The sequence below is a fragment of the Vanrija albida genome (assembly GCF_041260175.1).
Source record: "Vanrija albida strain AlHP1 chromosome Unknown contig_4, whole genome shotgun sequence".
NCBI classification, from domain to species: Eukaryota; Fungi; Basidiomycota; class Tremellomycetes; order Trichosporonales; family Trichosporonaceae; genus Vanrija; species Vanrija albida.
In genome coordinates this window covers 1,407,359-1,433,261 of record NW_027191423.1, presented here as the reverse complement: position 1 = coordinate 1,433,261, position 25,903 = coordinate 1,407,359, and the positions used below count along the sequence as shown (strand labels likewise).

General features: G+C 62.5%; 9 protein-coding genes across 9 annotated transcripts; 2 read left to right on the top strand and 7 right to left on the bottom strand.

Moving 5' to 3' along the window:
* Positions 1-919: 919 nt before the first annotated feature.
* On the bottom strand, positions 920-2,825 carry Q8F55_005269 (uncharacterized protein; the record flags this gene model as incomplete). Its single annotated transcript, XM_069353759.1, has 3 exons — positions 920-2,210; positions 2,263-2,672; positions 2,724-2,825. The coding sequence occupies 3 exons, from the start codon at positions 2,823-2,825 to the stop codon at positions 920-922; spliced, it is 1,803 nt and encodes a 600-aa protein (XP_069208401.1).
* A 1,850-nt stretch (positions 2,826-4,675) lies between these two features.
* KRR1 (ribosomal RNA assembly protein krr1) lies at positions 4,676-5,961 on the top strand (the record flags this gene model as incomplete). Its single annotated transcript, XM_069353758.1, has 3 exons — positions 4,676-4,811; positions 4,849-5,496; positions 5,549-5,961. The coding sequence occupies 3 exons, from the start codon at positions 4,676-4,678 to the stop codon at positions 5,959-5,961; spliced, it is 1,197 nt and encodes a 398-aa protein (XP_069208400.1).
* Positions 5,962-6,075: 114 nt separating this feature from the next.
* SIT4_2 (sporulation-induced protein) lies at positions 6,076-7,279 on the bottom strand (the record flags this gene model as incomplete). The annotated part of the gene is made up of 5 exons (XM_069353757.1): positions 6,076-6,549; positions 6,584-6,737; positions 6,815-6,882; positions 6,916-7,116; positions 7,205-7,279. The coding sequence occupies 5 exons, from the start codon at positions 7,277-7,279 to the stop codon at positions 6,076-6,078; spliced, it is 972 nt and encodes a 323-aa protein (XP_069208399.1).
* A 400-nt stretch (positions 7,280-7,679) lies between these two features.
* Q8F55_005266 (uncharacterized protein) lies at positions 7,680-8,768 on the bottom strand (the record flags this gene model as incomplete). The annotated part of the gene is made up of 1 exon (XM_069353756.1): positions 7,680-8,768. One exon carries the CDS (start codon positions 8,766-8,768, stop codon positions 7,680-7,682), a length of 1,089 nt encoding a protein of 362 aa, XP_069208398.1.
* Positions 8,769-9,028: 260 nt separating this feature from the next.
* NFS1 (cysteine desulfurase) lies at positions 9,029-10,769 on the bottom strand (the record flags this gene model as incomplete). The annotated part of the gene is made up of 4 exons (XM_069353755.1): positions 9,029-9,035; positions 9,106-10,028; positions 10,064-10,404; positions 10,607-10,769. The coding sequence occupies 4 exons, from the start codon at positions 10,767-10,769 to the stop codon at positions 9,029-9,031; spliced, it is 1,434 nt and encodes a 477-aa protein (XP_069208397.1).
* A 431-nt stretch (positions 10,770-11,200) lies between these two features.
* Positions 11,201-13,060, bottom strand: SES1 (Cytosolic seryl-tRNA synthetase; the record flags this gene model as incomplete). The annotated part of the gene is made up of 8 exons (XM_069353754.1): positions 11,201-11,448; positions 11,499-11,718; positions 11,756-11,971; positions 12,005-12,198; positions 12,249-12,396; positions 12,528-12,760; positions 12,849-12,962; positions 13,042-13,060. The coding sequence occupies 8 exons, from the start codon at positions 13,058-13,060 to the stop codon at positions 11,201-11,203; spliced, it is 1,392 nt and encodes a 463-aa protein (XP_069208396.1).
* A 539-nt stretch (positions 13,061-13,599) lies between these two features.
* Positions 13,600-19,696, bottom strand: CHS5 (Chitin synthase, class 5; the record flags this gene model as incomplete). Its single annotated transcript, XM_069353753.1, has 5 exons — positions 13,600-15,243; positions 15,288-18,968; positions 19,030-19,153; positions 19,239-19,547; positions 19,614-19,696. The coding sequence occupies 5 exons, from the start codon at positions 19,694-19,696 to the stop codon at positions 13,600-13,602; spliced, it is 5,841 nt and encodes a 1,946-aa protein (XP_069208395.1).
* A 1,089-nt stretch (positions 19,697-20,785) lies between these two features.
* On the top strand, positions 20,786-22,356 carry Q8F55_005262 (uncharacterized protein; the record flags this gene model as incomplete). Its single annotated transcript, XM_069353752.1, has 5 exons — positions 20,786-20,865; positions 21,022-21,143; positions 21,713-21,770; positions 21,824-21,904; positions 21,954-22,356. The coding sequence occupies 5 exons, from the start codon at positions 20,786-20,788 to the stop codon at positions 22,354-22,356; spliced, it is 744 nt and encodes a 247-aa protein (XP_069208394.1).
* A 252-nt stretch (positions 22,357-22,608) lies between these two features.
* Positions 22,609-25,263, bottom strand: Q8F55_005261 (uncharacterized protein; the record flags this gene model as incomplete). The annotated part of the gene is made up of 10 exons (XM_069353751.1): positions 22,609-23,080; positions 23,127-23,971; positions 24,017-24,086; positions 24,145-24,272; positions 24,395-24,449; positions 24,505-24,634; positions 24,684-24,780; positions 24,841-24,885; positions 24,942-25,059; positions 25,214-25,263. 10 exons carry the CDS (start codon positions 25,261-25,263, stop codon positions 22,609-22,611), a joined length of 2,010 nt encoding a protein of 669 aa, XP_069208393.1.
* Positions 25,264-25,903: the final 640 nt, after the last annotated feature.

Here is a 25,903-nt window from a genome sequence, read left to right as displayed (position 1 = left end):
CGCTGTGGCCAACGTCTTGCCGGTTGAATCACGAGCGTGTGCCGTGGCTAAAGCCAACAAAGATAGGCAGCCACCTTTTGCGGGTTAGGAGGCTTGTGACGGCGGCGCCCAGTGGACCCGACGCGTGTGTACCCACCTTTTGAGCGGGGTAAATGTCGGCAACCGTTCGAGTGCAAGGGGCCGTGGACCGCTTGATCGTATAGAGACTAGAGTCAGGCGCGTGGTGCCGAAAGATGCCGCGTCAATGTCGAATGGTTGGACGTGGATGTCGACTGGCCGATGAGAGTGGATGTTGTATCAAGCAACCGAGGGAAACGCGGCAGCACTGCGACTGACGGGTCGGCCGGCGTAGGTGGGTGGGTCAACAACCCAGGCGCGCGCGCTGCGCGGTCAGATGGGTTGGCGGCGTCACACGCGTTTGCTTCCGCTCCCCGCCAACCTGCTTTGCTCCCTCCACCTTGCCAGTCTGCGTGGCGCCGAGTGGCGTGGCATTTTCCCATGTGGCGGCCGCCAGGGTGACAACGGCTCTCTGGCGGGCGGCTACATACTCGAAGCGCGTGCCTCAGCCACCACTCTTGACACGGATCATCTTGTATGCATAGCTTGGACGCAATTCACAAGGCTGGCTGCATCACATTGTCATCCCGCATCATCTCTGGTGTTCCATCACGACCACGGGAGGCAGTCAGGCCGCTCGCAACCGGGCAGGCAGGACTCGCTCGCTCGCTCATTCTCAAGGCAAAACTTCTTTCATCACACTTGTACCGAGAGTCCAAAGCGAACCGAGGATGAGAGAGGGGGTAGAGAGGAGTCACGGTGACGCGCCAGCGCGTACCGGCTGAGCCTTGGAGAGGTAGTAGGGTGTAATATATAGCAAAAGTACAGTATCATCATCGTGGCTCCTCGTAGTCAACAGTGCTTAGATGCCACCGTAGGCGTCCTCCTCATGCGTGGGGGGGAGACGGGTGGGAGCACTGGATGGGGAGTCGGCGATGAGCATACTCGGCGTGTTGGGCAGGGGGCGACCGGTGCGACCGGGCACGTTGCGGTCGTGGGCGTCCTGCGACGAAAGGGTGGGCAAAGCAGTGCGCTCGCTCATCGGCGTGGGGACTTCACGAAGAGGCGAGAGGGGCTGGCCGTGCTGGTACGGCGCGTGGAAGGGAGGAGAAGGCGCCGAGGTAGGAAGACGGACAGGAGCAGGGGAAGCGAGACCCGAGGTAGGGTTCATCACCTGGTCAATGCCAGCAGCCGAGGCGACCTCCTGGTACATGCGGCGGGTCTCGTGGTCGTCATCAGAAGGGGGGCGAGCGGGAGCCGAGGCGTCGATGGGCATCAGAGGCGACATGGGACGCAGAGTGGGTAACGGGGCAGGCGCGGGCGATGGGAGCGAGACGGCCTCGGGAAGAGGCGAAGCGTACGAGATCTGAGAACCGCGGGTCGGCGCACCAGCCCACTCGCCGGCAGACGCAGCAGTGCGAGGAGTGTACGGCTCGCCCTCAGAGTAAGGAACCATGCCACGAGGAGCAGCAAGCTCGTCATCAGCGTAGCGGTCGTCGGCGTAGAGTTCGGCAGCGGCAATCTCGTCATAAGTCTCGGGAGCGTCGGGGCGGCCAAGAGGAACAGGGGCAGGGCCAGGGGCCTGGTAGTGAGCACCAGGGCCGACAAGCTGACGGGGACCAGAGTTGGGCGAGGTGTTGTGCTGCTGGTGCTGGGCGTACTCGTCGTCGAAGGGGCCGCCGTGGTCGATGAGCTGGCCGTACTGCTGCTGAGGGTACTGAGGGCCCGAGGGGACGCGGTTGGCGTCCACGCCGTAGGCGGCAGCAACAGGAGTAACAGGAGCAACGTCGGGGTAAGGGCCGTAGTTGCGGCCAGCACCGTAGCCAGCCATGCCGGAGCCATACTCGGTGTCGGGGCGCAGGCTGCCGTCGGCGTAGAATCCGTTCTGGCGGGCGAGAGCGAGGGCGCGGTTCGAGCCGATGGCGGCAGAGGGGGCACCACCATAGAAGTCCTCGTCAGAGTTCTTCTCAAAGTCCCTGTTGTTGTGGCGGGGGAAGGGCGTAATGTCATCGTTGTCCATCTTGGCCCAAGGGTTGTTGGCCTTGTAGTTGCGCGACTTGTACTTGCGGTAGGCCCAGCCAGCAAGGGCACCAAGGACGATAAAGCCAACGAGCAGGCCAATGACGATACCGGCAATGGTACCACCGGACATGCTGAAACGTCGTTAGTGTCAATCCCCACCGCCCTCTTCCGCATTCGACCTACCCCTTGGACGAGTCGCCGTTGGAAGCGGCAGCCGAAGCCGACGACGACGCCGACGCGGATGACGCCGCCGTGTTGGACGAACGCGCCGTGGTCGTCGAGTGCGACGTGGTGATGATCTTGGGGCTCTGGGGAGGAGGCGGCGCGTACGACTGCACAGACGGCGCCGCCGAAGTATGGGCAGCCGAAGATGAGGGCGTCGCGACGACCGGCGTCTGCGACGAGGTCCTCGAGGTCTGCGGGGTGACGGGGGTGCCCGAGTTGGGGGCCGAGGAAGGCGAGGGCTGGACGGCGACGGGCGGCTGACGGCCGGCAGTTGTGGTCGCAGGGGCCGACGGCTGGAGCGGGGTGCCGACCGTAGCCTTGCCGCCGGCAGGCTGGCCGGCAACACCGCTGTTAGGGGTCTGGGTTTTCTTTCAAAGCTGTCAGTGGGGAACGAAGGAGGACCACAGTCGGCGACATACTTGAGCTCCGGCCCTGAGCGACGACTGGTACGAGGCAATCTCGTCGGGGGTCATACGCTTGTGCTTGGGCAAGCCCGCGAGCGCCTTGATGTCGAGAAGCATTGTGATGGATGCCGGCTTTGTCGCGGGGGTAAGGGGATGCCAGGCCGAGGAATGGGGTCTGTCGTGGGCGTGGCGGGGGGTGAACGATCGCGTCAAGCGGGCGAACGTGATTGTTGTCGTAGGTGGTGGCGAGTGGGTTGCCGTGTGGGTGTTACAACGAGTGTCGGTCTCGACGGAGCCTGCCGTCGAAGTGTCGTGGTTGTCGAGGATGTCGCTGTCGTTGTTCAAGCAAGGCCTATGATTGACTATGATTGATGAGCAGTGATGAATGCGAGCGAGGTAGCGACGACGAAAGGAAGAAGGGGGGAGGGGGAGGACGTGGGTAGTGGGATGCGCGCGGCGCGCGGCGCGGTGTGCTGGTGCGCTAGGGCCTACAGGGCTGGCTGGACCTACCACTGCGGAAACCGGGGTCCTCTGCCGTCTACCACTTTTGGCCTGGCGCCTGGCCGGCAAGAGAGCACTCAGGACTCGCCGACACTGGTCGAACCCGCGGGTAAGTGCCGCCAGTGCCGCCAGTGACCCCCCAAGTGCCCCCGGGAGTGCCATCCAACGACGCAGGGTGCAGTAAATCGGATACCCCTGTCACTAAAACAGGGCTCAGGTCGGCCACCCAAAAGACTCGACAATGTACAGGCGACTGTCGACGACAACTCGAGCGCACAACGACTGCAGCCCACCCCCCTGCTATACGCACGCAGGTTGCGTAAACGGCAAACTGGGTAGAGCCTACTAGGATCTTAAGGGACAACAACAAGCTTTGTCGCCGTCCCGCGAGTTGGGCCGCACGTCCTGCTCAATGTTTGTTTGGTTTTTCCACAGCGGCCAGTTTGTGCATCAACAACAACAGCGGCAGTGGGCAGAAGAGTCGACGACCTGCACGTACGTCTGCCTAGTCATCCGCTGGCATCGGCGACGGCAGACGTCGAACGCGACCAGAGTAAGACAAGGACCCGCGAGCAAGGTGCTAGGGCCGACGCGTCGTCTGCGGCAACCTGGCGCGCGGCAGACGCGCACAGACCCTGGTGTGCACCCTCCCCCCGATTTCCATCCCAGTCCCGCTCCGCCCACTTATTGCTTCTTGGAGCACGGCCACACTGCGGTCTTGGCCAGATGAGGTGTACGTGCATGTGTTTGTTGTTGTGCTCGTCGCCAAGAAGTCTCCGCATGCATGCACGCACGCACACGACACCGTCACGATGCGGCCGAGACAATGCTCACGCAGCGCGCAGTAGGCTTGGCTCTGGCGTCCTGACGACGGCACGCGTCGGCCTGCGTACTACCTTTAACGTCGTGCCTGGGGCCCGGCAAGTGGCAGCGGAGTGGTGCGTTTGTGGCATGTGGCCGCTGGTTGAGCTCGAGCTAGTCGTCGACCCGTGCAGGTGTCATGCTGAAACCCAGCCAGCAGGCGTGTGCTGTGCTCATTCGTTTGGCCGGTCAAGATGGCAGCAGCCATGCGCCGCCCGGCCGCCGCCACTTGTCGAGCAGACGCCGTGGCAGGCAACACGTTTCAGCAGGCAGTCGCTGCTAGCGAGTCGCAGTTCACGAGGCCAGGCCCCGCGTGGGCTGGGCCTGGTGGCCAGGCATGCGTGCTTGAGGCGGTCCGCGTCGTGCTCGTGCTGCTGTTGGTTGCCGTGTGCATGTGTGCTGTGGGCATGCAGGGGGTGTCACTGGCGCACTCTTGTTTGAAGGAGATTTGGCGGGCCTACAGAAAATCGTTAGGCACGAGTACTCAATGGTGCACCTATTCAGAGCACGCCTATTCCTCCACAAGCCGATGGATTTTGACCTAGACGTCAGAGTCAATATATTTTGGCCGGCTCGCCCGACCCATCTCTCACCCCACACCCACCATGAGCGCCGACCCGTCGTCGTCGTCGAAAAAGTCCAAGAAGGACAAGAAGCGGGCCGCGGCGTCCGAGGCTGAGGCCGAGGGCGACGGCGCCGACGCCGTCGTCAACAAGAACAAGCGGCACCGCAAGGACAAGCGTGAGCACTTCCGTCTCGTCACAAACCTGACCCGCAGCATGGGACACGGACGACATTGACCACTGGAAGGTGGACGCGTTCGCCAAGCCCGACGACAAGGAGCACCGGCCGTTCCTCGAGGAGTCGTCGTTCGCGCTCCTGTTCCCCAAGTACCGCGAGCCGTACCTCCGCAGCGTTTGGGGCGCCGTCACCAAGGCGCTCGACAACCTCGGCCTCGCGTGCGAGCTCGACCTGGTGCAGGGCCGCATGACGGTGCGCACGACGCGCAAGACGTGGGACCCGTATATCGTGCTCAAGGGCCGCGACCTGCTCAAGCTGCTCGCGCGTGGCGTCGCCGCGCCCCAGGCGCTCAAGGTGCTGCAGGACGATGTGGCGTGCGACGTGATCAAGATTTCTGGGTTGGTGCGCAACAAGGAGCGCTTTGTCAAGCGCCGCCAGCGCATCGTCGGCCCGAACGGCTCGACGCTCAAGGCCATCGAGCTCCTCACCGACTGCTACGTGCTTGTGCAGGGAAACACCGTGTCGGCCATGGGCAGCTTCAAGGGCCTCAAGGAGGTGCGCAGGATCATCGTCGACTGCATGAACAACATCCACCCGATCTACCGCATCAAGGAGCTCATGATTAGGCGCGAGCTCGCAAAGGACCCCAAGCTCGCCGGCGAGAGCTGGGACCGGTTCCTCCCCAGTGAGTCGGCTTCGGTGTCAGTAGCCTCAGAAAGCCAGCTCACACCCCGCAGAGTTCCAGAAGAAGCACCTCAAGACGTCGGAGAAGACGGCGAGGAAGAACGCCGCCCTGTCCAAGGGCGACGGCGCCGACGCCAACTCTACGCCGCTTGGTCAGCCTGCCGCTGCCGCTGCCGCTGCCCCCGCCGCCGCTCCCAAGCCCGCTGCGCCCAAGAAGAAGACGTACACGCCGTTCCCGCCCGCGCCCGTCCAGAGCAAGCTCGACAAGCAGCTCGAGACCGGAGAGTACTTCCTCAAGCCAAAGGAGAAGGAGGCGGCGGCCAAGCGCGAGCGCGAGGAGCGCCACGCCGTCGCGGCCGAGACGCGCCGCTCCAAGCGCGAGGAGGCGTTTATCGCCCCCGCCGAAACCGCCGCGCCCAAGGTCGAGGAGCGGAGGAAGAAGCGCAAGCTGGCCGCCGAGGCCTGAGTCCCGTAGCCGCCACACGCACCCGCCGAGGCCCGAGTCCCATAGCCGCCACACGCACTGTGATGATGAGATGCATGTTGTACTATACAACGCAACGCGGGCTGCGTCGCTCGTTCAGACAAAATAGGACGGCGCACCGCCTCTCCGCATGGCGGGGTTGCGCTGGTCGGTCTCGTTCTCAATGGCGGCTTCGTAGACCTTGAAGTTTGTCTTGCCGCCGTCCTCGACCTGCATGATGGACGCCGAATTGCCGCAGCGGTAGCAGTAGTTTGGCGCCGACCAGACCGTGACGAGCTGGTTGTCAAACATGTGCTTGTAGCCCTCCTGGACTAGCTGGTGTGCGCGCGCAATCAGGTCGAGCGAGTTGACGTGGTTGAACTCTGCCGTCACCTTTGCGCCGAATAACCAGCCCGCCCCACGCGGGCTCACGGCCCACGTCTCGACGTCGTCGGGGTCCGACCACATGAGGTCGCAGAACGGGCCCTCGTGGGGCACCTCCTGCGCGCGCGATATTGTGCGCACCTGGTCGAGCGTGCGGATGTCGGGCGAGAGGCCGCCGTGGACGCAGAGGATGGACGAGTCGATGATCTGGGGTTAGTGCCGCACGCGCAGGGCCACTCACCGCCGCCAGGTTGAGGTTGTCAAAGACGCTGCAGCATGCCCTCCAGACACTCGGATTGCCGTACTTTTGCATGCACTCGTCGTAGAAGCCGTACACCTGTGTGATTTGCCGGCTCTCGTGGTTTCCGCGGAGGAGCGTGATGCGGTCTGGGTGGCTGGGCAGGCGAGCGTCAGCGAGCGTGCGAGGCAGTGACGCGGGCGTAGGCCCCAGCCCGCGCCCCACACCACTCACCGCGCCTTGAGTGCCAAGAGCAGGCTGAGCGTCTCGAGCGAGTAGTATCCTCTGTCGACAAAGTCGCCCTGCTCGTCAGCGCTGGCCCCACGCCCACCCACCATGAAGATGTAGCTCGTCGCCGGCGGGTCGCCGCCCTGGCGGAAAATCTCGAGCACGTCCCAGAACTGGCCGTGGATGTCGCCGCAGACCGTGACGGGGCTCTGCACGAGGTGGACGTTGGACTCCTCCAGCAGGATGTCGGTCACGCGCGCGCACAGCTGCTTCATCTGCCGTTCGGGCAGGTGCTGGTTCTTGCGTAGCTGGGGGTGTGAGCGAGCGAGCGCGCAGCGCGAGCGAGCGGGCCTGTGCCGCAGAGCAGAGGCACAGGCAACACCGCACCAAACCTACCCGCTCAATCCACCGGTCCGGGTCCGACTCGCCCGGCGGCGCGGCGAGGATCAGGTGGTCGCTGTCGACTACCATGGTCGGCTGTAGGTCTATGGGTATCGCGCGGGGGCAGGCAGCTGTTCGGCAGGTCGGGCGATGTGTCTACGCCGAGTGCGACCTCCGGGGCATTCCAAGAGCGGTCAGAGGGGCGATGGGGGGTGTTGGATGCTGTCGCGTCGCTACTGCTCGCTCGACCAGGCTGTTGCTATCGCCATGATGACTGAGGCGCACAATGCAACATTGGGCGGGGTCAAATGGGGCGTGGAAAAGTCACGTGACGCGGCGGCGCGGTGGCACAAGCGTCGGCGTCGGCGTCGGCGCGGCGTCGCCGCCGAGGGCGCAGCAAGCCGCGCGGTCCGAGACATGGTGCGGCTCGTAGGCGAGTCTGCATCGTATCTACCATATCACTATGCTACAAGCTGCCCACCCCCTCCCCCTAGTCGTCGCTCTTGACCACCTTGCGCCACTCGCCCGTGACCCACGCGCGGGCGCCCTCCCGCGACTGGGGCACATGGTCGGCGCCGGCGAACAGCCCAGCCCCCTGCGCAGCCGCCAACACCGCCTCGTCCTTCTTCGCGCCGGCCTCGGCGCGCGCGCGCAGCTGGCCGCGCTCGAACGCGTGCCTCGCGAGCGCGGGCGAGCGGGCCACCGCGCCGTGCGCGAGCGACGTGAGCCGGGAAGCATTCAGCGCCGCCTCGAGCGCCGACACGGTCGCGGCCTGCGTCGCGGCCTTCTGGCTCAGGCGCGCCGGCGCGAGGAGGTACGCTGCCGTCACGCCGAACAGCGCGAACGGGCGCACGACGCCAACCAGCGACGAGAGCGTGATCGTGTCGCTCTTGTCGCGCGGGGGCGTCACGTCCCAGCTCCAGCGGACGGCGTACTCTGTCGCCGCGAGCGCGAGCGTGCCCCAGCCCGCGAGCGCCGCCCACTTGTCTGCGCGGAGGCGCGCGCCGGCGCCCGACACAGCGGCGAAGGAGAGCAGCCCGAGGAGGAGCAGTTGGGAGAGGTACGGCGCGAGGATGGACGGGGCCGCCGCGGCCGCGTAGTCCGTGTCGTCGCGGCACCAGCTGCACGGCACGAACGCGGCGTGGCCCCAGCGCGCGTAGGACGCGCGGGACTCGGGCAGGGCGAGGCGCGCGAGGAGCGTCTCGATTGCCGGCGCCTCGGACGTCGCGATGTCCTCTGGCGCGGGGGCCGGCGTGCGCGGGTCGAGGCCGACGTCGGAGAGCACGGCGGCGCGGAGCGCTTCCTTCGGGCACGCGGTCGAGAGCGAGTGCGACGTAAAGACGTCGAACGGGGGCGAGAGGAGCGCCGAGAAGGCGTACAGCGCGTGCAGGGCCAGGATTGTCTTGGCCGTGCGGGACAGTGGGGGGGTTGGAGGGGGCCGCGGCAGGTGCGAGTGGTGCGCGTGCCCGCCGCGCAGGTAGCGCACGGCGTAGCCCAGGATCCTTGGGCCGAAGAAGATGGCGAGGATGCCCAGCGGCCGCGCCCAGGCCGATATCAGCGCCCAGACGTCTTGGAGCATTGTGACGGTGCGGTGTGATAACAAGACGTGGCGATTGTTGACTTGGCCAGTTGTAGTGGAGGCGGGTGGCGGGAGCAAACGGCGGCTGCCTCTGGTCCGTCAGTTGGGTCGCGGCATGCTCCTGCACACTCCGATGATGTCGCATACTGAATCACTGCTGCGTCTACAAGACTGCTACCCCTCACTCGCACCACGCGCCCGCCCGGCCATCCCACTCCTCATGCGCGCCGCGCTGCACGCGGCGCACGACTTTTTTCGGTTTAGTGGCTGGGTCCGTGTCAGCATGTCACCTGTCACCAGCCCAGCGGCCACCCGCCCCCACACACACCCCACTCACCCGCTCCACTCAATCTTGCTAATGTCAATGCCCTCCTGCACCATCTCCCACAGCGGGCTCATGTCGCGCAGCTTGGTGACCACCTTGACGATGCGGTCAATGACCATGTCGATCTCGGCCTCGGTCGTGAAGCGGCCAATGCCGAAGCGCAGCGACGAGTGCGCCATGTCGTCGGCGGCGCCAAGCGCACGGAGGACATATGACGGCTCGAGCGACGCCGACGTGCATGCCGATCCCGACGACAGCGCAACGTCCTTGAGCGCCATGAGGAGCGACTCGCCCTCGACGTAGGCAAACGACAGGTTGACACAGCCGGGGTAGCCGTTGACGTCGCCGTTGCGCACAACGTGCTCGACCTGCGACGTGATGCCGTTGATCAGGCGCTCAGACAGCTTGGACACGTGAGCGTGGTCCGCTTCCCGCTCGACCGTGGCGATACGGGCAGCCTCGCCGAGGCCGGCAACGATGGGCGCGGGGACAGTGCCCGAGCGGAGACCACGCTCCTGGCCACCGCCGTGGATGAGGGGCTCGAGACGGACACGGGGCCTTCGGCGGACGTAAGCCGCGCCGACACCCTTGGGGCCGTAGATCTTGTGTCCAGAGATGGACAGGGCGTCGATGCCCATGGCCTCGACGTCGATGGCAATCTTGCCGACGGCCTGGGCAGCGTCCGTGTGGAACAGAGGCTTTGTCACACCCTGCTCCTTGGCGTACGCCTTGAGCAGCTGCGAGATCTCGGCCAGCGGCTGGATGACGCCAATCTCGTTGTTGACAGCCATGATGGACACGAGCGACGTGTCGGGGCGGAGGGCCGCCTTGAGCTCGTCGAGCGAAATCAGGCCAGTCTGCGACACGGGCAGGTACGTGATCTCAAAGCCCTGGGTCGAGAGGAAGCGGCACGAGTCGAGGACGCACTTGTGTTCCTAGTCGTTAGCACAATCCCAGCCTCCCCACCCACCGTCTGCGTCGTGATAATGTGCCTCTTCTTGCTCTTGTGGAAGTTTGCAATGCCCTTGATGATCATGTTGTTCGACTCTGTCGCGCCAGACGTGAACACAATGTCCTTTGCGCCAGCGCCGATCAACTTTGCGACGTTCTCGCGCGCCTCCTCGACATACTCCTCGGCCTCCCAGCCGTAGGCATGTGTCCGCGAGTGGGGGTTGCCGTACTGCTCGGTGAAGAGGGGCATCATCTTGTCGAGCACGCGGGGGTCCATGGGGGTCGTGGCCTGCATGTCGAGGTAGATTGGCCGCCCGGCGATCTTGCCGCCCTTGGACGAGACCTTGAAGCCGGGGACGTCTGGGGCAGCGTCAGCGAGCCGCGAGCGGAGCGAGCGGCGAGGGGGAGTGGGAGCGGCGTAACGAGCGGCGCTGCCTGCTCAATGACGCCACGCGGCGGGCAACATCCGCGGCCGCGACGCCGCGGAATGCAGCACGCCGCAGCCCACGCAGCCAGCGGCCGTCGGCGCCACTCCGACGCCGGTAGGCGGCCCAAAACTCACCAGCGACGGCCTCCTCGACGACGTGCGCCTCGCTGACGCTGGCGCTTGCGGGCGTGGTCGGCGCGACGAGGGTGCGGACGGCGCGCGGGGCGGCGGCGCGGAGCTGCGCACGCACGCCGGCGCGGAGCGGGGTGGCGAGGGCGCGGAGGCGGGCGGGGTTCATGCTGCGTGGGTGCGTGGGTGCGGGCTAGTGTACAGGTTGTGTATGGGGTGACAGACGACGCGGAGGGAGGGAGCGAGTGTGGGTTGAGGAGAGATGCCGAGATCAAGACCCGGCGAGATGAATGAGAAAGAGTTGTCGCTCGGCCGGCCGGCCGATTGACGTTTGCCGCTTGGTTGCTTGGCCCCGCGCGGCGCGCCTGGCTCGATTTACCACGGCCCATTAGTGACAAACCCTTTGTAGCTATTCGTCCATTTGATCCGACTGCCCACAAAAAAATATAGGCATTGGAAAAAAATACTCGTTGCTTACCGAGTCATCCGACGCACACAGCCGCCGTCCACTCGCCTCGCCACTCTGAACCACGCCATGCATGACACAGATCACCGGCATACGCCTCCCCTCCGCCACTATCAGATAACACCATCTATCCTCTACTTCTTGGCAGCGGCCTTGGCCGTCTTGGGTGTCGGCAGCTCGGCAGTGAAGGGGATAAACTCGCGGCCCTGCATGTAAGGCTGGAGCACCTTGGGGATGTTAAGGCCCTCGGGCGTCTGGTAGTTCTCGACGAGGCAGCAAATGGCGCGCTCAGTGGCACAAAGCGTGCCGTTGAGCATGTGGACAAAGCCAGTCTTCTCGCCGGCCTTCTTGTAGCCAAGCTTGACGTCGAGCGAGCGCGACTCTGGGTCAGGTGAGCTAGCCGCCACCACTACTGTGTCGCCCGCCACTCACGGTAGTCGGTGCAGTTGGAGCACGAGACGAGCTCCTTGTACTCTCCCTGGAAGGGGAACCACGCCTCGAGGTCGTACTTGATCGAGGCCGCGTTGTTGAGCGCGCCCGAGACAATGTTGACGACACGGTATGGGATGCCGAGCGACTCGTAGAACTGGCGCGAGATGTCGATCATCGAGTCGAGCATGGCGGGAGACGACTCGGGGTCACAGAGGATGAACTGGGGTTAGCGGGTCGGAAAGTGGCTTGCAACCCACCTGCTCGACCTTCTCGAACTGGTGCACACGGAAGATGCCCCACGTGTCACGGCCGTGCGAGCCAGCCTCTTTCCTGAAGCAGGTCGAGTAGCCGGCAAAGCGGATGGGGAGCTGCTTGGGCTCGAGGTTCTCGCCAGCGTACATGCCCGAGATGGGCTGCTCCGACGTGGCAATGAGGTACCTGTCGTTGTCCTCGTTTCCGTCGTTGGCCGAGACCTGCCGTCAGCCACGTCCCGCCGCCGCACCCACCTTGTACAGCGCCTCGTCAAACTCCTCGAGCTGGGCAGTGGCAGCCATGAGCTCCTTGCGCATCATGAACGGCGCCTGGACCTTCTTGTAGCCGTTCTTGCGGAGGAAGTCGAGGCCGTAGTTGATCAGGGCCTGGTTGAGGTCCACACCGTCGTTGGTGAGGAAGTAGCCGCGGTGACCGTTGATCTTGGCGCCTGGGGTGGGTGTCAGAAGAGGGGCGTGCCGATCGGTAAAGTCTACTCACCACGCTCCGTGTCAAACGCCTCGAGGCGGTAGAGCACCTCGTGGTGGGGGAGGATGTCGGTGCGCTTGTCGTCAGCGCCGAGGCCGGGCTCCGAGTTGCCCTTGTGGTTGGGCTCGGGGTGCCAGACACGCTTGATGGGGTTGTCGTCCTGGAGAGCGCGAGCGTCAGCGAGCGCGGGGGGGAGGGGCAGGTGCGAAACTAGCAGCGCCAGTCGGGCGGTAGCCGTCCGCCTCCAGCGCCACGGTCGGCAGCTGGCGCCGCCGACACGCCGACACCCACCTCGGTCTGCGACACATGGCACGCCGGGTCGACAATGTTGCCTATCCTGTTAGCCTTGAGGTCGCGGAGCTTGACGAGCTCGGCCGCGCGAGCCTGGAGTGCGACAATCTTCTTGTCGTGCTCTGCCTTCTTGGCCAGCAGGTCCGCAGCGTCGCCCTTGGCCTTCTTGATGGCGCCGATTTCCTTCTGCAGAGCGTTGACGGCGCGGCGCTCGCCCTCGAGCTCGTACTGCGCTGTGTAGGGCACAGGCGCGAGCGCACGGGGCCGAGTCAGCTACACCCTCCCCGCCTGCGTGCTGGCCTAGGCCAGCAGCGTACCCACCAGCCTTGTGCTGCGCAAAAATCTCAATCACCTCGTCGACAATCTCGACGGGCGCGCCGCGCTTGCGCTGGCTCTCGCGCACCACGTCGGGGTTGCCGCCCTTGTCGGTCTGGACTGGTGTCGTCAGCGAGCTGCTCACGCCGTCCTCGGCGTCGGCTAGCGCGCGCGCGCAGTCCCAGCCCACGCCACTCACAGTGGATAAGGTCGATCATTATGATAGGGTGCAAGAACTGATAGGTGTTGAGTCGAACGAAAGTTGGACTGCCTGCTCGCGACGACCGACGACACACGACAGACACTCGTGAAACGAAGAAATCGGGATCAGCGCGACTTGGTGGCACTGATCTTATTCGACCCCCACCCTGGCTGGCGCCTCGACTCGACGACGACATCTACGGCCATCCTCCAAGACGACAGGCGCAGAGTGCACGCCGTGCAGTGCGTGGCGCGTCGCGCCACCAGCAGCTCAGCCATGGCACAAGCAAGAAGCATACTCGCAAACCCGAGTCGACTTGTTGCACGGGCCCTCTCCCCCGACTCGACTGCCGCTCCCGACCCCCCCCCCCCCTCCCGCGCCATTGCCACACCGCCATCAAGGAGAGAGGGATGCATTGCATGCCCTATGGATGCAGTCTAATTAGGGCATATATGCAGCGTGCGTTGCGTGAGTCTGTTATCATAACAATCATTGTCCATGTCCATGAGGGTGGGTGGTGGTGGCGCACAAATCGCGCCGTTGTCGTGAAGCCGTCTACTCGGCAATCGCCTCTTCAATCTGCTGGTTGATGTAGTCCTTGCGAGACGTAAGAGAGACGCCGTACTCGGCCTCGAGCTGCTTGCGCACGCTCTTCTTTGTGAGCGTGTCCAGGTCGGCACCCTGGCAGATGCGGCGGACAGACGCCTGCAGCTGCGCGTCCGTGATGCTGTCGCTGGCATCGCCTCCAGCGGGCACAGCGCCGTGGTGGTTGGACGACACGGGTGCAAGCGGCGGCTGGCCGTAGAACGAGCCAGCATACAGGCTCTGCGCGTCACCGTGGCCGTACGAGCTCGTGTCTCCTCCGCGGCCGCCAGCGGCGTAGAAGGTGCCACGAGCAGGCACGTCTTGGTACGAGCCATTGCGCGAGGCACCACGGATGTCACTGTACGAGCCTGCAGGCGAGATGGCACCACGAGAGCGTTGCGTGGGCTGCGTGTCGTGTCCAAAGGTCGAGGGCTGGTAGATGGATCCGAGGCCGTACTGAGATCCGTACTGCGAGTTGTACGCCGACTGGCGAGAGCCCTCGAGGTACTCGCTCTTCTGAGGCGGTAACCACGTGTCCTGAGAATGGTTCGACTCCTGGTCCCACAGCTCGTTCTCGTAGTCGTTCCAGCTCTTGAGAGGAATAGACTTGGGGTCGAACTTGCCCTCGTCGTGGATGACGAGCTTCTTGCCGCGTTCGCCGACGACCAGACGCGTGGAACCCCAAGAGAAGTCGTCCATGCGCCAGAACGAGTAGAGCGGCAGGTAGAAGGAGAAGACGGGGATGGCAAGGATGTAGAAGATCATCCACGCAATCATGTCCCAACGCATTCGGAAGATGAAGACGAGGGCTTGCAGACCGTAAATGGCGGCCAGCATTGCGATCGAGAGGATGGGAAGGTTGCCGCCGTCCCTGACGATAATGTAGATCAGGTAGCCAATGTAGGCGACAGTGACCGGGGCGACAATGGTCGAAACGAGGTCGATCAGGACGACAAAGCGCATCGAGAAGCAGCAGAAACCGCACATGTTCTCCTGGAAGATGAGCTCCGCCATGTTGTGCACAGTCGAGTTGATCCAACGACGACGCTGAGAGAACAGAACCTTGGCAGAGTCGGGCGCCACAGTCTGGGCCTTGGCGTCACGAACGAACTTGGTCTTGTACGTCGGGAAGTGCTTGAGGACCAGAGTCGTGAGGTAACGATCTTCACCGAGGTGGAGAAGGTTCTTCAAGTGAAGCGTGTCGACACGGTTCTCAGAGTAGTCGTGAATGATCGAGTTGGCGATGAACAGCGGCTTGTGCGTGTCCGGCGTGCGCAGTCGGTACATGGTAAAACAACCGGGCAGACAGGTGATGGAGCCAAACAGGTTCTCGAAAGCCTTGGCGAGGTGGTGAGAAATGAAGTACTCGTACACCTGCGACATGGTGACAATCGATTGCTTGGCGTTGGCGATGGACGTTTCACCACAGATGCCGACAATCTTCTTGTCGTGCATACAAGCCGAGACGAGGCGGTTGAGAGATAACTCGTCGACAGTCGTATCGGCATCGACCATGAACAGGTACTCGTAGAAGCTCGGGTTGACACCAATGACGTTCTTGATCTGGTGGTACATTTCCAGCTCCAGGGGGTTCATGGGCGAGTTGAAGTGGACCTGGCAATGTTAGCATGTGCATGTCGTTGACACCAAAAACCCACCTTGTTGAGGAAGTGCATGAGAAGCATCTGCGAGTCGCGCTTACCACGGTTACCAGGCTTGGGGCGTTCCGTGGGCTTGCCAACCTTGACAATGACGAGGTAGGGGACGACGTGACCAGAGCACTCGTACAGACCAGCATAAACCTTGCCCATGTTGTGCTGCTTCGAGCCCTCGCCAAGCGACTGGAAGGACAGCGGCTCGGGGTCGAGGTTGGGGTCAACGCCGAGAATGTCGAGGACAATCGCTGGCGTCGGCTTGTCGTTTCCGTAACCCTTGATGTTACCGTCACAGATGATGCAGAGCAGCTTGCGCTTGTCATCGTAACGGAGCTTGGCCAGCGAGTCGATGGTGCGGCGCAGCGACTGTTCACCTTCAGTGTAACAGGGGACCTGGCAGATGACAAACTTGTCGTGGTTTTCAGGAGCACGGGCGGGTCCAAAGTGGATGGCAGCCAGGAACTTGAAGCCGATAACCGCGACCATGACGGCACTGAGGGCGAGCAGAATGTAGGTCGAGAACTGGCACTGGGCCGAGTCACGGGTGTCAAGCTTGCCTTTGATAAAGATGTTACGCAGGCAGGCGCCCTGGATGTTGATAATGTCCTTGCCAATCGAAGAGCTCAGGCCGTCGATGACGCTGGTAACATCCTGGCCGGAGTACTGCTGGAAGGCCTGGACGATAGAAGGGTGCAAGAATTGACGGTCGTGCTCGGCATTGGGGTCTTGGACGCCGTTGGGCAACTTGACACCACCGCCGCCGGCGCGAACATAGTCCGTAAGGTCATAGACGAGGTTGTGGTAGATGCCGACAATAAAGCCTTGCCCAGCCAACGACTTGAGGTCCTTCTTGGTGTAGCCCATCCAACCCGTGCGGTAACGCGAACGGAGCCCGATCATCTGCTCAGTGTACCAGTCGGGACGGGAGTCGTTGGTGAACGCGCGGAAGTCGTGGTACTTGGCGTAAATGTCGGTCGCGGTGTTGTTGGTGTTCGACGTCGTGACGTACGGGCTGACGCCCTGGCCGTCCTGACCACTGCAGACAGCAGAAACCTGGATAGGGAAGATTCCTGTGGCATCCTTGCCGGCGTAGGTGAAAATGGTCTTCTGGTCGACGATGGGCACGAAGGCACGGTGCACAGGCAGGATCTGGTCGAGGTTGAAGACCTCGCCTCGAATCGACACATACGCAGATGTGCCCTTGCCGTTGTGTGATTCGCGCTCCGATACCGTGTAGACGTGCTGCCTCGGGCAGATGATGAGGCCGAGACCAGCAATGACGAAAATCGTGCAACCACAGATGAACCAGATGAGGAGGTTGATGGCGAGCTTCTCGCGCCATGCTTGACGAATGTCCTGACGCTTCATGCGGCCAATCTTGTCGAGGAAGAAGTCCGGGCACCACCAAGTGAGGATACGGCAGAGGATCACCCAGCGGCGACGCGCCGCACTCTCCTTGTACACCTCGGTGACCTCGTCGTCCTGAGGCAAGTCATCCATGACATCCTTTTCACCGCGCTTGTCGTCCATGTCGCGGAACATGTTGCGCGAAGGGGCGTACGACTCGGAACCAATATGGGACTGAGTGTCGCGGTCGCCAAAGGGGCTGGTGACTTGGCTGGGTGCAAAGCCACGCTCGTGGTCGTCAAAGGAGGAGGGTGACGCCTGAGGAAGAGGCTGCGCGTTGTGAACCAGAGGCAGGGCAACTGCCGAGTCATTGCGGTCATTGAAGTCAAACATGGCCTCGTTCTCGGGCGTGGCTGCTCTGTGGCCGGGCGAGAATGGGTCCTCTCTCTGCCTCTGCCTGGCGTCATCGAGGTGGGCAGGCTCCTCCAGGCCCTCAGCCTCACGAAGGCGGTCCTCGAAACGGTGGAATGCGTGGTGCGAGAGGAACATGCGGCTGCTGCCAACGGCCATGTCCTCATCAGAGAGCTTGAGAACGCGCTTCAGGTCACGAAGGCGATCAACAACAGCGCCCTGGTGGCCGATGGCCCGCTCCGCGAACTCGTCCTCGTAGCGGTCTGCAAACTCTTCGTGAGTCATTCGAACCTCGTAGTCCGAGCGAAGGCGCTGAGTGATTTCGGTGAGACCAAGACTGCGGATCTGAGCCTTGACAGAGCGAGTTTCGACCTGGGCAGGAAGCTGCGAGTCGTTTGGTCGCAAACAGAAGACGAACCAGGGCTGGATCTGGTCGAAGGTCGCGAAGAGTGTCGACAGCGAGTTCCAGTGTTGGCCAGCAACACAAGAAAGATGCGTGCCGGCGTTGCCTTCGTCGTTACCGCCACCGACTTCATTGTCTTCTTCCTCGGCTTCCTCGCTGACGGCCGAGAGACGCGGGCCACGCTTGCGACGAGTCGAAGGTGCACGCATGGGGCGCACGGGCTGCTGGGCGGCGACAATGGTCTCGTCGTTGCGGGGATGCGCCTGCGTGGCGATCGACTTGTTGGAGAACAAGCTGCGGATGAAGGGGTTGTTGGAGCCCTGGTGGTCGGGGACGCTGGTAGCGGCGCCGGTAGCTGTGCCGCGGAGGAGACGAAGAATGTCGGCGCTGGTTTCGTTGGCGTTGCGCTCGATAAACGACTCGGCAGTGTAAGTGACCGGGCCGGCGTAGTGGTTGATCGTGAACGAGGCGGTGCCGCTGCGGTCCATGTTGCCGACCTGGAACGACGAATGACCAGTGTAGCACTTGGCCATGGCCTCGATCATGTTTGCGTCCGTCTTCTTCTTCTTGGCCTGGTCGTCGGCAATGGCGATGAGGCCACCCTTCGAGTCTGCGAGCATCTTGAGGCACTCGGTGTTGTCAAAGTAGGGGATGCGGTTCATTGGCAGCTGGTCGGCGCTGGCTTCCGCCAGTGGGGCCTCGTGGATCCGGTGGAGGATCCAGTTGTGCAGCTTCTCGTTGGCAAAGTTGAAGCAGAACTGGTCGACCGAGTTGACGCCAAGCGAAGGGCCGGCGTTGTTCTGAAGACCCGGCAGGTCGAGGATGGCGATAAACGAACCGAACTGCTCCTTGCAGAGCTTCTGGTTGATGTACTCGTTGAGCCACGAGAACAGCAGCGAGTAGAGCGTGCGGGCAAGCTCGTCACGGACATCCTCTGCCTGCTCAGAGTCGAGGAAGGTTGTGCAAACTTCCTTGCGGACGAGAACCGTCTTGAAGGCAAAGAGCTCGGCGAGGGCAGCGTTCGAAACACCGAGGAACTCGGCAGCAGTGGCCAGCGAGTCGTAGTTGGTGACAGTGGCACCCTCACGCATGCTGGGGTCGTCCACAAAGTTGAAGTTGCCAATGTGGAGAATGGCGGCAAGTAACTGGCACACCTGGGCGACCAGACGGTTCGACAGGCCAACAGACTTGAAAGCCTGCTTGATCTGGTTGAAGCGCTGGCGGTCACTCGTTCCCGTCCGGCGGGCACGGCTGACAAGGTAGCGGTAGTCGTTGACATTGCCGAGGCGGAGGTGCTGGCGCTCTTCACCGTCCACGCCGGAGACGAGGTAGTAGAAGATGTGGAAGTTGCGCTCGCCGCTCGCCGGAGGCTGCGAGACACGCGAACGCTCGAGGTAGTACTCGATGGTCTTGAGACCCTCGAGACGGCCGCGGTCGGTGAACTGGAGCTCGGTGTAGTTGCCAAAGCGCGACGCGTTCTCGTTGCCGACCGTCTGGGCGTTACCAAATGATTCGAGGATAAACTGGGCAAGGGTCAGTGTCTTGTCACAACCGCCTACGTCAATTCCTGTGCCCTGTGCTCACCTCGGCATTGGCGATCTGCTGGCCAACCTTGTAGCCCTTCTTGCCCGGCGGTGCAACTGCAACCTCTGAAATGGCCTTGATGGCTAACCGGCGCATCTCAGTCTTACCAGAGCCGCTTGCGCCACTGCGAAGATGTCAGCACGTTGGCCCTGTCTATCACCGTGGGAGCTCCCACTGCTCAGGGACATGGCAGCTGTACCGAAACTCACGACAAGAGAAGAATCTGGTCCTGGCCAGTGCGGCGCATGTTGTAGTAGGCACTGAGGCCATGGCGGAAAATGTGAGGTCCGAGACGCTCCTTGGTCATGTTCTCTGGGTCGCCGACAGTGTCGTCGCCCGCGGAGCGGTAGTACTCGGTGACATAGTCTTGCAGCGAGGCGTCACCGTTCAGAGGGAGGTAGATGAGGGGGTTGACATTGACGAGCGCCGACGACGAGACCGAGGTGTAGGGCTGTCCAGTGATGTAGCGCTCACGGAGTGTGGCCAAGATTGTGTCCTCGGCGATGGAGGGAAGGGCACTAAGGGCAGTGTCAGCCAGTGCAGCAACGGGACGCCCCGGTGTGCTGTCGAGGTATTCGACTTACCAAAGGTCGGTGATGCCTTCAAAGCGAGATGAGAATCTCTGCCTTGGATTGGCCTGGCCCGATGGGGGAGCCAGCGAGGCCATTGTGGTTGTTGGTGGTGGGGGAAGGTGCGAGTTTGCGATGCGATGTGTCGTTCTACTCTAGACTCGTTTTGTTTGCCCCGTTGTTGGGTGTGCGGTGTCGTTAGTGCCGCAGCTGTTGCGTTGATGGCCTGTTGGCCCAATGCAAGCAGGACGGCCTAGAGGGGTGGGAGAAGGAGTTTACGAAGAAGAAAACGAATGAGGTTTGGGTGGTCAAGGAAGAGGAAGAGGTGTAGAGTGTGTGTAGTATGTTGTTGGAGGCATGCAGTGCCAGTGCGACGCTCGCTCGCTGCGTTGTTGCAGACCTGTTACATCTTTGGTAGTGCACGCTTGGAATGCTGGCTCAGGGCACACAAAACAGGTCCCAATTGCCCAGGCAGACAGGCCAAAGGCCAGGGGGGAAAGTGGCAACGACCAGCCAGCCGGAGCCAGCCAGCCAGGACTGACGACGTGCACTCTCACCCACCCACCCTGTGCTGACCATCGCCCGCACGCCGCCCGCACGCCCGCCGGCCAGCCAACCCGCCAGCCGTTGCCCGGATGCTGTGCCCAATCTTCCCTCCCCACCTGCCCGCACAACTTTTTTCTTGCCTGCCGCAGTTCACATTAGTCTCACCCTAATCCAATACTATAACCCCTTTCCCCCCTTGTTGTGTCGATGCAAATGCAAAGCCTAATGGCGCAGAGCATCTTCTCGGTTGGACGATCCCTCTCCTGTGTGCATGTGGGCCGTGGGTGCATCAAGCCACCATCCCGTCTCTTCCCTCGCCTTGTTGTTACAAACTCTTGTCTCGTCTTTTGGACTCATGTCCTGCTGCCCTCTCTCTCTCTCTCTCTCACTGTCGATCCCCCTCCCCCACCATTCCTTGCCAAGTTACCACGGTTAGAGGGGCTCAATGTATTGACCATGTGTATCTGCGTGTTTGCCGATCTCTGTCGTTCCCACACCCTGAGCCTGAAACTGCTTCATGTCAATTTACTTCCGCCAGCCTCACCCTCACCTAAACGATCCCCCCATTTTCTCCACCTGACCGCCGCCGCCGCCGCCGCAATCACCTTTGGTTCCAGTCGGTCAGAAGCCCACCCACCCAAATGCGGCGGCAACCTTGGATCCAACATTCGACTTTCCACTTTGCACCCATCTCATCCACAACACAAGTCTTCTCAAAATGGTGAGCACTGCGAGCACCCCGAGATTGAAAGGAGCACAGAGCTAACAGTTCACAGAACAGGACGTAAGTCATTTACCTCCCTCCTGCCCCCTCCCCGCGCCGCCGGCTTTTGACTGACCACGCGACCCCACTCGCCCCCCCACTCGTCCTCAACAGTGTTCTCTACGTCACCGGCTTCAGCCCCAACCTTCGCGCTCGCGACCTCGCCTACGAGTTTGAGCGCTACGGCCGTCTTGTTCGCTGCGACATCCCTGCTCTCAAGACGTCGAGCTCCACGCGTAAGTCTGGCTCCCATGATCCGTGTTTCCTCAACACAATACCTTCCTCCCCACCACCACACACATCTTCACCCATGGCTATTGTCGCCACAGCTTCACCAGTGTCCCCGCTCCCTGCATTCTCCCTGTAAAAAGCCCCACCCTCATACATTCATTCTTTTCTTTCCGCTCAGCGCGGAACGAGTGCGACGGCTAGGTCGAGTGCGAGCTCGACGTCGACTCGATCCAACATCCATCCGTGTCGCCCAACCCGCCGCTCCATCGCGCGAGGCCTGGAGCACGATGGCGAGTACGTTGCGAAATCTACGCCGCGCGGACAACCGATGCGAGGGCGTTCTTCCCAGCGTGGGATCCCCGAGGCGAAGCCGGCGGCCGGCCCGCCACACACATGATGGACCGGTGAAGACGAGAAGAGTGAAGAGCGAGTGCGAGCGAACCGCGAGTCGAGCCGACGCCATGCGAGCGAGCTCGAGATCACCCCACACCTCGCTCCGCAACTGCCGATCGACCCACTCGAGGACTCCCCATCCATGTATGTAACGTATGCTCACCCGCCACCCCGATCCCAGCCTTCGCCTTTGTCGAGTTCCGCCGCGAGGATGACGCCGAGGACGCTTACTATGACATGTACGTGCTTTTCTAGACAAGGGCCGTCCGTGTTCATTGCGCTGACCCAGTAGGCACGGCCGCTCCATTGACGGTCGCCGCATCACTGTTCAGTGGGCCAAGCGCCCTCCTAGCGCTGCTTGGAGGCACGAGGAGTAGGTTTAGAGTGGAGTTGACGTGCGTCGCAAACTGACTCTGTTGCAGCTTCAGGCGCGATGGTGGCCGCGGTGGCGACCGTGGTGGCGACCGTGGTGGTGACCGTGGTGGCGACCGTGACGATCGCCGTCGCGCCTCCCCTCCTCGCCGCCGTTCGCCTTCGCCCCGCCGTGACCGCGACCGTGACGACCGTCGCGACCGCGACTACGAGCGCCGCGATGGTCGCGATGACCGTGACGAGCGTGACGAGCCTCGTGAGGACCGCCGCGACGACCGCGACAACGGCGACGCCCGCGGTGATGACCGCGAGGACCGTGAGGACCGCCGCGACGACCGCGCCTCGGCGTCGCCGGTCCGCAACAACGGCGACGCTGAGCGCATCGCCGTCGACGACAAGGAGCCCGCCGCTGCCGACGAGCGCGACGATGAGCGCGACAGGCGTGACGACTAGGCGTGATGGTAATTATCGTAAATGTATGCAACACATTGCAGTGCCAACTCGCTGCTGCGCGGTTTGAACAAGTTACTACTGATTGGCATTGGTCGTTAGATAAGGTATGGGGGTATCTAGGTGTTGAATGGCACAAGACCAGACAAGGAATAAGGAGGTCGGTATCACCAAGCAATGAAAGGGTCCGTCTCGACGCTCTGCGTCTGGAGAGCTTGTAATCGTTTCGTGAATAAAGTGAGGTGTGGCAGCTTTCTAGCTGGTCTGCCATCCAGCGCTAACGTCGGGGTTCGAGTCGAAGCTCTTGTCTCCGTCCTCGACGCCCGGAGGTCCAGGGCTTACACCGTGGACGCTGCCGTCGACGCCTGGCGCCCACTGGGCCGTAGCAGGGACAAAGCCATACTCGTGGCCCTGGGCGTCGGGGTAGACAGGGTATCCCGCGGCGCCTGGAGGTGGCACAGAGTGCACTCCGCCGCCGGGGAGGATGCCGGGTGCTGGTGGAGGTGGCATCGAGCCGTAGGGGTATGCGGCGGGCGGCGCCATCATCTGCGGGGTCGCAGAGCGGAAGCGCATGGGCTGCGCCGCCGGGGAGAAGGATGGGTGGGGCACCGACGCCGACGTCGACCAGGCCGCGCCAGGCGGAGGCATGGACAGGAAGTCGGGGGGCACAGTCGTCGAGCGGTATGGCACTGAACCGTAGTTGCTCATTCCGTACTGGGCATTGTGTCTGATGGTGTCAGCTATGCCGTCATGTGCAGTGGATAAAAGCTTACGGAACGGGAACGTGAGCGACCATATCCTCGGTGGGAGCTGGAGACTGTGTCGGCCATCGGCGGCCGACGTAAGGCGGGGCGCTGAGACGGTCCTCTGCGACATCGTTTGCGCGAGGAGGGTCGTCCTTGCGATGTAGCCTCAAGTGCTGGAGGAGGTTGTCCTGCCTGCTAAAGGCGCGCGAGCAGAGCTTGCACGCAAACGGGCGCTCCTGAGTGTGGGTACGGATGTGGCGCTTGAGATGCTCCAATCGCTTAAAGGGACGCCGACAGAACTCGAAGACACAGACGAATGTCTTCTCGTCGGTGGCACCGTTGCCGTTGGCGTTGTGTGCGGGGGTCGACGTCTTGGCACTGGCGCCACTCTCGGGGGGAGCTGAGGGAGAAGATCGCGAGGTGGACCGAGGAGCCTTGCGTGACTTTTTGTTGTTTGTGTTGTCGTCGTCGGCAGTGGTGGAGATGGCGCTCTCATCACGCTCGCTCGCCTCCTCATCTTCACTCTCTGTAGGACCGGTTTTTGATGGAGACGAGCGCTTGGACGAACGAGCGCGCTTGCGCTTGTACGCCGAGCTCCCTTCAAACATGGTCACCGTAAACTGGGGAAGGCCGCCTGGGCCCTGGGTGTATTGATCTGCCATCGGCGGAAGGTACTCTTGGACGCTGGGTGGTCTGCCGGATGCGACCGCACCGACACGTTGCTGCCACATTGTCTCGCTACCTGGCTGCTGCTCCATTTGCCTCGGGTCGTAGAGGCTTGGGTCAATGCTCGACTGACGTGACCCATCGGCTGCGACGTTTGGGGGCACCATCTGGCCGGGCATCCGTGCCTGGAGCGGGTACACTTGATCCTGTGTAGAGTTAGGTCATGAACAGAGACACCAGGGGTTACTCACCAAAATTGCCGCTTCCATGCCGCGGTTGCTGCCCATGAACTGCTCGTACAGGCCGCGACGCGGGTCATATCTTGCGGCATTAGCACCGCCTCTACAGGTTTCGGTTTCACTTGACGACGAATACTCACTTGAAGCTCCGCGCCGGTTCGCCAACCACAACTGAAGTCGGCTCTTGGCCTGCCTTCTCACGCTTCAAATCGCGTTCAAGCGCGTCGAGGAAGAGACGGTCGTGAGGCACACTAAACCAGTAGAACACCTGGGGAAATGGTCAGAACTAGTCGACGACATTACGCGTCTCAGATGGCCGCGCGTGACAAGATTCACCTTTTGCTGTGCGCGGGTTAGCAATGGGTTTCAGATTCGCATCTAGGAAATTACCTTCTTCTGAGTTCGGATGCACCCGTTGCGGAAGAGGAAGTCGAGGAAGGCCGACCTGGTAGTGGCGCGTTTAGCAACACTCTCACGCGTCATTGGAATGAAAGACCTACTTGGGCTCCTCGAGGCAGGCATCGACGCCAGGCTTCAGGTTGCGCAAGTCGGAGAAGACGCCCTCCTCCCACTTCTTTGTGTGCTTGACAGGACGGCCAAACGCCTCAAAGCGGAAGAGGAGTGCACGGACTTGAAACGTCAGACACGGTTCAACGCGCCGCAAGGCAAGGGTGCGCACCAATGTCCGTTCCAGTGATGTGGTAGAGGCCATTCCAAAGAACGCATGCGACATCTTCGCCGTTGGGAAGACGAAACTTGGACAGGTCGGGGAGGTGCTGTGAGAACCGTCAGCGAGGTGGGGAGGGTGACATGTCGGGGCCCATGCCGGGACGTACGCTCTGGGGCAACGATGACCACTTTGTGGGCGCTGTGGCGAGGAACTGCGGGGGGGTTTGAGTCAGACTCGTGAAACAACAATAGATGTCGGGCTGCTCACGAAAAGTAGACGGCACAGAAGATCAACACGGGCAGTCTCCGCATCCGTCAAGCGGCGCGGGACGACATCTGCCGGCGGTGGCAGAGGGTAAAGGATCGCTTCCTCCATCCCAGGTCCCCTGAGTAACGGTTAGCGCCCGGCATGACGAGTGAGTGATGAGTAGGTGATGGCCTGGGCAGGTATGTGTACGTGCGCGCGCGCGCGTAGGTGTGTGTCACTTGCGCAGAGGGATGTACGAGCAAAGGCGCGTGGGGAGGGTGGTCTCGACTCACTCTTTGTAAGGGGCGTGGTATACTTCTACTTCGGTGGGTCCTCCAAGCATGCTGGGGCCAATGCCCGCTACGTTGACAATGGGGGCGAGTGTCACGGCTATGGTGCACGAGCGAGAGGAGCAAGTGTCGCAGACGGTCTAGTGCTGCTGCTGGCCGGTGATGCAAGGGGCCTCGGAGAAGGGGTTGAAGAAACGTCGGAGGGGTGCGCGGTGATGGTGTGTGGGTGTATGTGTGTGTGTGCGGTGCTGATGAGTGCGTGTGCGAGCGAGAGCGAGCGGGCGAGCGGGTAGGAGGGAGGAAGGGGGGGAGTGTCAAGTCTCGCGCGTTCGGGAGGTCGTCTGGGGATCGAGGTACGAGTTGGCCTCGTCGAAACTGTTGATGCGTCGCAAGCAGCGTCGTCGAGCCTTGTATCGAGCCGAGCGGGGTATGGAGTTGTAGTCGTCAAGATCGTTGATGGAGAGATTGTGTGGGTGGAAAGGTCGCAAGGGCCCGTAAGGTGTTTCAACTTGGTTTTGAGACGGACGGACGTTTGAAGGTGGGGCGAAAGGGAGGGAGGGGGGGAGGGGGGGCGGGGGGGGGGGGGCCAAGTACGCGCCGTCGTTTGACGTGGTTGTGATGGGCAGGAACCGACCAACGACTGCGGCGCGCGTGCGGGTGAGGGGGGTATTGACGAGGCGAGGGAGGGCCGTC